Source organism: Cyprinodon variegatus, unplaced genomic scaffold, assembly GCF_000732505.1.
Source record: "Cyprinodon variegatus isolate N-32 unplaced genomic scaffold, C_variegatus-1.0 Scaffold142, whole genome shotgun sequence".
Classification (NCBI taxonomy): domain Eukaryota; kingdom Metazoa; phylum Chordata; class Actinopteri; order Cyprinodontiformes; family Cyprinodontidae; genus Cyprinodon; species Cyprinodon variegatus.
Window position 1 is genome coordinate 275,116 of NW_015150595.1, and position 9,396 is coordinate 284,511.

At 39.0% G+C, this 9,396-nt stretch overlaps 1 protein-coding gene across 1 annotated transcript in view; it reads right to left on the reverse strand.

The window, feature by feature from the left end:
• mphosph9 (M-phase phosphoprotein 9) overlaps positions 1–9,396 on the reverse strand; it is a 33,112-nt gene that overhangs the window by 21,381 nt on the left and 2,335 nt on the right. The window contains exons 3-8 of the mRNA XM_015376837.1: positions 7,943–8,090; positions 4,832–4,921; positions 4,244–4,734; positions 2,346–2,511; positions 2,180–2,252; positions 616–719 (exon numbers count right to left, since the gene is read on the reverse strand). Of these exons, the coding sequence (XP_015232323.1) occupies positions 616–719; positions 2,180–2,252; positions 2,346–2,511; positions 4,244–4,734; positions 4,832–4,921; positions 7,943–8,090 (1,072 nt within the window). The remainder of the gene's footprint in view (positions 1–615; positions 720–2,179; positions 2,253–2,345; positions 2,512–4,243; positions 4,735–4,831; positions 4,922–7,942; positions 8,091–9,396) is intronic.

The following is a 9,396-nucleotide window of genomic DNA, read 5'->3' on the forward strand; positions in this document are numbered from 1 at the left end:
TATTTCAACCGTTGCGTATATTAGCTGCGACATATAGATCAAGATGCTATGACCGAAAAGAGGAACGTTGATATATGATTGGCCGAATGTAGGTGTTCAGGGTGACGTATAACTAACTGGCCTGCAGAAGATAACGGAATTTTCTAAATTTTGGGAGAATATAAACTGATAAAGCGTCCATTTATATACATGTTTAAGCCAGAATGATTTGAAATTTAAATATGATTTCCCTACGACTTTAAATATAATGGCTGAAAGTCCTAACAGTGGGACTTTTTATCTCCTTCAATGTTTTTCAACAAACTGCCCAAAGCAGACTTTTTAACTTGTTATTTTCATCTTTTAATCGTTTTTCTTTTGTTTGTAGCACTTTGGGACAGGCTATCTATGTGAAGTGTACTATAAATAATATCTAATATTATAATTGTTATTATCTTTAAAATAAATATTGTCAGCTCGACCTCCAACAACTCCCCTTTACGGCCAATTTAAAACAGCCTTTAGAACACAACCTGGGTGAAACCAAACTGCTTTGCTTTTCGCAGCTATCAGAGGTTAAGTGTCGGCTGCCTGGAATATGTACAGAAACATAAAAAAAATTTTATTTGTACTCACGAGACTCATGGATGCCTCTTGCAGGAGGAGGTAAGCTCCGCTGTCAAAGCTGTCCGGAAGGGGCCGATAGAGATCCGATTCGTTCAGACGCCAGTAAGTCAGACCTTAAACAGAACATGTTTCCTCATTAAAACATCTTTAAAGCAGCAAGAATTTCTACATCTATTTTTTTTTTACCCAAAATATTTTTTAGTAATATTCAAATAATAACAATTAATAAAAACAACATTTATCTGTCTCACACATTCCCCCTCAGAGAGCTGCATCTGTCATAAAAATAAAGTAAAAAAAAAAAAACATTTCTGTGTTAAGTTTGAAGTTACAAGTAAATCGGATAAAAATAAAAAAAATAAAAAAAAAAGGCAACAATGGAATGGTCTTACTTTACAGACAATATAATTATCATGTATGGCTCTTTGAACATATTGAGTCATGTTGGCGTTAATTTATCTTTAAATAATTCTGCCAGTCGTCCATCCGGTCCAGGTGCTTTTAAACCATCATTTCTCCTCTTCCTTCTAATATATCTTGAGCTGTAAGAGGACTGTAAATGTCATTCTACCTTCTTCTGATAAAGTTTTTAGATGCAAATTTTGAATGAGAATCTATTCTGGACGTCTTCATTGGGATTACATTCTGATTGGTATAATAATTTATAAAAACTTTTATATCATTTATTCCTTTAGGTCAGTGGTCATTCATCCAAAGGTTTTTATACTGAGGATTGCTTTTATCAGCCGGATGCTTTTTCCTTCTCCAGGCGAGTAACTTGCCTGTTTTTTTTCTCCCTGGTCATAAAATGCTTGTTTTGTCCACATTAAGCTTTTAATCACTTTGCCAGTTGTTCATTTATCATATTTAGAATTACAAGGAAACTTCTTTTCAGAGTCATTACTTGCGTGAGGCTCATTTTCTAACATCTTGATTTGATGATCCAGTAACAGAATATCTTGATTGTATTTTTTACTTGTATAGCCAACCACCTCTCCCTTCATATAAGCTTTGAATGCTTCTGATCTTATGCTAGCAGAGGTGTCTTCCTTATTCCATTCAAAATAAATCATCTATACATTTTACAACATTTGACATTTGAAGTTGCATCTTTTAACAGATAAGACTTCAGTCTTTATTCCTTATCCAATTGTATTTTGAAAGAGATTGGAGCATGGTCACTTAACACAATACTATTATACCAGCAGTCTTCTACATGTGGTTGTAGCTCCATGGATAATAAAAAAAGAGTCAATATGAAATTGAGTTTTATGGGTACTTTGTTTGGATTTGAGTTCCTCCAAATATCTTTAAAACATATATATGGATATAACCATTGATTAAAGTCCCAGTTTTAACATGTGTATTATCCTTTTGTGAATATCTATCTAGGACTGGGTCTAAGGTACTATATTGGTCTATTATCCAATATTTCTCTTAGTGTGATTCAATCTAAACTGCTGAGCTATACTTTGTATTGGAGTCATTTTTACACGGCTGATCTGAGAATATATGCATGGTTCAGGTATTTTCTCCTGAGGTTTTGCTTCCCTTGTCTGACTCTGTAAATTACCTGAAGCCTCCGACATCAGGCTGTCACTCCTTCTCAGGGGGGGAGAGCTGGACGGCAGTCCTGTTGATTGATGCTGAAAGACAGAGCAGAAAAGCTGACGGGGGGCAGGAGCAGAAATATTATATGGGACAATAAAAACAGCCTAAAGCAGCAGCTGTTAACCTACCTGGTCCTGTGAGTCTGTTTGCTCCAACAGGCTCTGTTTTCCAGGTTTGCTGGAGCAATAAGGAAACTCCTGCTGGTCCGGGGTTTGTGCTGGACTTTGTCCTGGCTTGGTCCTCTTGGGTCTGAGTTTCTGCCTCTGGGCCCAGGAGGTCAGCCGCTGGCTGGTTCTGCCGTCACAACATTATATGTTATTTCAAAGTCCAAACTCAGGAAACAAAACATGCTGATTTTTTTTGATACAGTCTGAGATAAAACAGCCTAAAAGAGTTTTACATGCAGCTTATTCTACCTAAGAAGTATTCTGCAAAAAGGATCATGATAGCTGCATAACATAGGGCAGGGACTCCATGCCAACAGGCACCAGGGCATCCTTTGCTCTAAATTATTATTTTATTCTGTTGCTGGTTTTCAGACACACTTGTATCAGCTTATTAAACATGAAGTTCAGGTGAACTCTTGACTTCCGGTTCATAGGTCAGTAATTCTTGACCTTTGTCTGAATCAGTGTAAACTGAAGACTTACTCCAGCTCCTCCTGCTCCTCGCTCATCTGAGTTGTTGTTCTTTTAGTAACTTGTATGTTTTGGAGTCTTTATACTACAGGTGATAATTATTCAGTTGCTAAATTAGCTGACAATCATTTCAGTAACTGATTGATCAAAATGTTTTTTATTCATAACTATAACTATATAACTCATAACTATATTTCCACTAATGACTTTGGTATTTTCTTATGTATAAATACACTGGAAAAAATCTAAATCTAGATAAGTCATTATCAAAAAGAGACATCTTGCTATTGGAACAAGACTAGGGGTGGAACGGTTCACAAAATCCACGGTTCGGTTCGATTCACGGTTTCGTGGTCACGGTTTTCGGTTCAGTTTGATTCGATATATGTTGATTGTTACACCAAAATTCCATAAAAATTTATGAAATTAATGAAAAAATCCCCCCAAAAATAATGGATTGTAATTATTTTAAATGATCCGCGGAAACCCTGGATCATTTGCGTATGTTTTGCTGCTTTGAATTTAATCATCTGGCGCATGCTCTCTACGATCTCCAAGGGACTCAGAGGGGAGCAGACGAAGACACAGTGGGGGCTGTAGGCTTTGCTTTGAGCAGCTGGTCTGGAGCGCAGCGGGGCGAAGCGGGGGTTGCTGGCTGACGGAGTATGAGGGATTTCGGGGTTAGCATGACATGTTGCTGTTAGCATAAACAAAACGTGTTGCACAATGCTTGCACACTGTTGCACTTTTATCCACAACTTTCTTTCCGCCGTCATCGTAGGTCACTCTAAATGCAAAGTGGTCCCATACAGCAGACCTATAAAGTGCTGCTGGCGCGTCTTCCAACTCCTGTTCTTTCCCACTCGCCATTCCGACACAATTCTCCACAACAACTGATTTTTTTCCCTGCTACACCCTGCTAAGCTGCTTCGCTTCTTTTTCTTCTTGTTTACTACTGGTGGTTGGCTTTGGTCGCAGTACCGCCACCTTCTGCTCTGGAGTGTAAACGCTTCGCCTATGAGAAAAAGGAGCAGCGCATGAACCGAACGCAACACACGCGAACCGAACCGAGACAGTCGAACCGAACGGTTCGGACGGTTTTCATAAATCGTCCCATCCCTAAACAAGACATATAGATTTAAAATAAGAAAACACAATTGCATTGTCTTATTTCAAGTGCATGTGTCTAATTATCTTATTTTAAGGGTAAAAATACTCTCTCCATTGACATTTGCCTACTCAAATTAAGGGTAAATACACTTAATTTAGGAAGTTTTATTTATTTCTAGATTGTTTTTCCAGTGTACATAGTAACGCTAAGATATTTACAGCATTAGTGCTTTTTGTAAACATATTTTATCATTGGCAGGGTAAAGTTTCACACATACCCTGATGTTTTCTGCTGGTACATAGAGTGAAGAGATTCCTCTGTGACCACAGTCTGCTCTTGCTGGTTCTCCACCGGAGCTGTCTGCGCATCTTCCTGGAGGATACTGGTCCACCTGTGCTTCGGCCCTTTGTAATCATCCTCATCATCTCTACCTGGAGACTCAGCGGCCTCAAAGCCAGTTTCCCAAGTGTTCAGTGTTCCGTATCCACTGCTGAGCATGGTGGTCGGCCTCTCCTCTGCTTGGCTGGTGATCTCCAGCCTGGGAGGCGGAGGTGAGGGGGAGCTGAAAGGAGTGAGGACTGGGGCTCCTAGGCTCTCGTTGTCACTTGGCACATTTTTGGGACGCTTGCATTCACTGGAGATGATGGAGAAAATACAGTCTTTTGTGTTTGAGGGGCTTTTGGTCACAGAGGGGAACTCTGTCTGGGTCTGACCGCTGGTCTGCCGGTTCTGGAACTGAACCAGGGCCTTTATTTCATCCTGAATCAACTAAACAAAATAAAATTTAAAAAGGACATTTAAAGGAGAGGAAAACAAACTTATTCATCAAAGAAATAAAAGAACGTGACAGTAAAAGCTGGTTTACCTGTATTTGGCACTGATATTGTTCTTGCTGAGCAAGTATTTGCTCTTGGTATTGCTTTTCAACCAGCTGGAACAGATGCAACCATCGACCCTGATGAAGACAAAACATTTCCACAACCCATCAGTATATGTATAAACAATACCTAGGCTGGTATTTGCTTTATGAATATTAATAAGTGCTAATATTCCTTATAGCATTTACTGCTGCAGAAGCTGCAATATCTGCTAACCACTTAGCAAAGGAGAGCTGCACTTTTTAGAAAAGCAGGATTTGTATGGAATAAAAAACATAAGTTTGCACTTTAAAGTTTCATTCACAGGAAAAACCTTAAATAAAAATAAAAGGTGTCATCAACCAGAAATCAGATTACATGTTAAATAGTGTTTGTTAGTGTTGGGCTTTAGTTAAAACCTGCCAGAAAATCCAACGTATGAATCCCAAACAGATGCTCTCGCCAGAGCACAACTCTGGTCCTTCTTGATTAACATCATCTCTAGAAAGAAGCTAATATTTGGCCTTCTTGCTATCACCACTCCTCTCTCTATTCCAGCAATCAGGGCCTCCTCTGCCGACAGTCAGAATTTGTTGCTACTTTTTATGATTGCTTTGGAGAACAAGAAACTATAGTAAACAAACCACGGCTAACTGCTATTGTTGCTAACGCTAAATCTACAATAATGCTCATACACACAGGTTAAATTCTTGAGGCTACCATCCTTAAAAAAAGGGGTATGAAAAGGGCTCAGAATGAGCTCTAATTTATTTTCTCCTAAAAAGATTAAACATGAATTTAAGAACAATTTCAGAGGGATTATAAATGTTAAATACTAGACTTTATTGACAATGTGTGCTTTGATAAAAAAGGGTCTAACTTCAGCTGGCAGCTGCTTGGCCTTTGTCCCCCCGCAGCAGCTTGTCTTAGTGTTGATGATGTCAGCAGTGCAACAGAAATCAAGAAAGTTAACAATGGAGAGCAACATGTAAGGAAGCCAGGGCGTAGTCAGTGTTTCACTCTATTGTCCCTCTGAATCCCTTTCACCAGTGATGCTCCGTGTTTATCTATTTTAAACAGTTGTTTTGGCTTGTGATGCTACGTTCAGACCGCATGCAATGGAAGCAGCAAAAGCAGCTAGTTTATGTGCAAAGTCTATGGTTGACTTGCATCAAAAGGTCCTGCACACGTCTAGAGCAGCAGGAGCAACGCATCTTGGCCTGTCTGAGCAGCCGAAGCAGCGCATCGTGAGCTTCTGAGCATCTGAGGCGTGTGACGCTTTATGCAAGCGGCTGCTGCTGGAGTTTGAGAAATTTTTACTTTTGCTGCTCGGCACGCCACATCAACCAATCAGAGAAGCTTATCTGGGAAGCTGGCAGGCAGAGACACAGCACTGATGATGCAGATCGCTATGATCACTCCTAAGAAACACTTTATTGACGCCTAAATTAACTTAAAATGATGAAACCTGCCAGAAAAATATGCTCGCTTTTATTATTCAATGCGTGCAGTTAGGATGAGACTAGGAATGGGAACTGAAAACCAGTTCCTGTTTAGAACTGGTTCTGTGTTTTCCAATTTCATGGCACCGTTTGGCAGCTCGCTTAACGATTCTCTTAAAGATTCCAGGCAGCACCAGAGCCTAGCGTTGGGCAGCACGACTTACATCACGTTGTTTAAGCAAGTTACGCACACGGCATTCAGTAAGCAAGTACGACGTGAGCAGGTGTAAGGCTAGAAAAGCAAACAAAAATTGGGCGTCCCATCGGGTAAAGCAATCAAAAGTTTGGCTTCATTTTAAGGAAGAGAAAGATGGCAACAAGTCGCTTTGCGATCATTGCAAAGTGGCAATAACATCCACGGGAGGAAATACATCCAACATGCAGAAACACCTGCGCACACAACATGGCATAAAGGGGTATAAAGAGCAGCTTTTATTTGCTTCTTTCTGCTTCAGTTAATGCAAATTAAAACTAACAAGGGATACTGAAACATCATGTAGCACAGAGGAAATAAAGGACTGAACCAAAACATATAGAAACGACCTCAGACCTTTTAGAGTACCTGTAAAGTTTAATTTGCTGCCAGGAATAAAACCAGTTCAGATGGCAAAAGATGAAGCATAAGAAGAAAAGAACACTGTCCCTACTGTGAAAGATGGAGGAGGCTCTGTTATGTTCAGGGGAGGAGTCTAGAGAGAAACACTATTTCTCTGTTAGAGCAACTAGTCTGCCAAGTGACGCCTAGATTTCTTTTTTTTTTTGTTATTCTAAACTCAACAAGCTCCAATGCAACAGTTATCAACTGTTGTTATTTTTCTCCCACGTGATACCAGCTAAGGAGCGTGGGCTTCTATCAGTCCTGATTTCAGAGAGATTTTCCATGTTTTATTGTTCACTTCATATCAAATGGATGATGTTACAGAAAACATCTAATCATGTGCCTTTAGAAAGTTTAACCTGGAGATGTTGCCACAAAGCAGGACTAAATGGCAGTAGACGGTTAATGAAAGGGTTTGGTGAATGTTGAAGGTTTGAAAGCAAATTTCTTTTTAAGTGCATTTTTTAACTAAAAGTCATAATCTAGTATATATAGTATCTAGTATATTTAATCACTTCTTAAATTGTCTTTAAATTCATATTTTATTTTTAAGGCAAAGAAAAATGTAATAGAGTTCATTCTGAACCCTTTTTTCCTTAGCAGGGTACACACAAGCATTTGACTGGTGGTGATCATGTGAACGTAGCATTAGCAACATTAGCATTTAGTCATGGATTGTTTACTATCTTTTCTGGTCTCTTACACAATAAATAAAAAGCTAAAAGGGTGGTGGTGTGGTGTTAGCAAGGCAGGCTAATGTTAGCATCCTTCCAGGAATGTCGTCAGATCAGAAGAAGGACCAAAATCACACTCTGTAGAGAGCGTGAGTTTGTGGGCTTTTCTTATTTGACGAAGAACCCACATGAAAAAACAAAACAAGCCTTGTTTTCAAACTCTGGATTTTCTGGTTTTAAAATAAAGACCAACACATATGATTCAATATAATAAGTAACGTTTCTGGGTGATGACTCCAATTGTTAAAATAGCATATAAGGGCCAATTACTCTACCAGCTCTCACCTCACAATCCTTCCAGAGCTCAGGGTCCGTTTCTCCGCTGCTCTGGATCTCCTGCACCAAGGCCCTCAGGGTCTCCAGGGAACTGGGGTTGATGAATGGTAGAGTCTTCCCATGTTCAAATGCTTGGCTGCTGCTCAGACACAGATTCCTACAATAAAAATGAACTCAATGATTTGCAGGTTATGGCTAAATCATATATAAGCAATTTAGTTGTTTGTTTTTTTCAATTAAACATCATGGCTGGTTAAAATGTATCCAAAGTGTTACAAAAAAAAAAATAATAATAAAAATAAACACAAAAGGAAAGTTTAAAATAAATAAAAAATTATAACTACAGGCCAGAATTGATGTCTGATTTTCAAGACTTTCCCTTTGAAAAACTGCTAAACCAACACCAGCGGTTATCTTTATGAGGAAACTGCAAAAACAGGAAAATAGCAAGTTTAAGATATGATATAATTAAAAAATATAAAAGCTAATTAATTATAATTGAACTTTATTGATCTCACATTGGAGAAATTTACCTGTGCATTTAACCCATCCCCCTGGAGAGTAGTGGGCTGCCACTGTGGGGCGCCCAGGGAGCAATCAGGGGTTAAAGGTCTTGCTAAGAGACCCAGAGTGGCATTGGGTTTCAAACTCACGACCTCAGGATTCCAATCTGCCCTAACCACTAGACCACCACTCTCCAAATGGTATAATTATTTTTTTCTCAGCTGCTCCTGTTTCCTCTTATGATTTAAAATGTAAGTTTAAAATCAGTATTTATCAACAAATCCTTCCATCTTATTTGGTTTTCACTGATGACAACTTGGTTACTCTGGATTTTATAGATGAAAATAAACGGAATACATTAATATGTTGTCTTTTTTTATTTAAATAATCAGTTATGTCATATGTTTGTATCACACAAAATACATACACTGAGGTTTCCACTTGTATTTTGGCAGAATGTGGAAAAGTTCACACAGTTTATATAGCTTTTTCAAAGCTGCTGTTTAAGCATTACAAATCAATTTCACAGTTTAAACCGAAGTTTGGCCAGAAGGTTGTTGCAACACAACTTTCATTTCCTCCTTCACTCTCTTTTTTTTTTTTTTTTCCCAGTGATACTAGAAGAAAAGTGCCTGAGGAAACACAACTAGAACTGCAAGGTGATTGAACGTCAACCATGTTTACGTCTTAAAGGCGTAGGGAAGCGGCTGTTCCAACCGTTGCATTTCCGAATTCTCCTGAGTGGTGCCTGACTTTACACGAGTGAATAAAGTGAATGTGATTGGTCGTTTATCGAGAGGGCGGGATTGTTGTGGCAAAAGGTTCGCAAGCAGGTTTGATTGTGGCTAGTGTCTGGGAAGCATCTTGCTAACCAGTTAACAACTTAGTGCTAGTAGGTTCCCAATGGGAAAATAGATTGGGACCAAGTAGCACTAAATTGGTGACTTAGAAACGACACT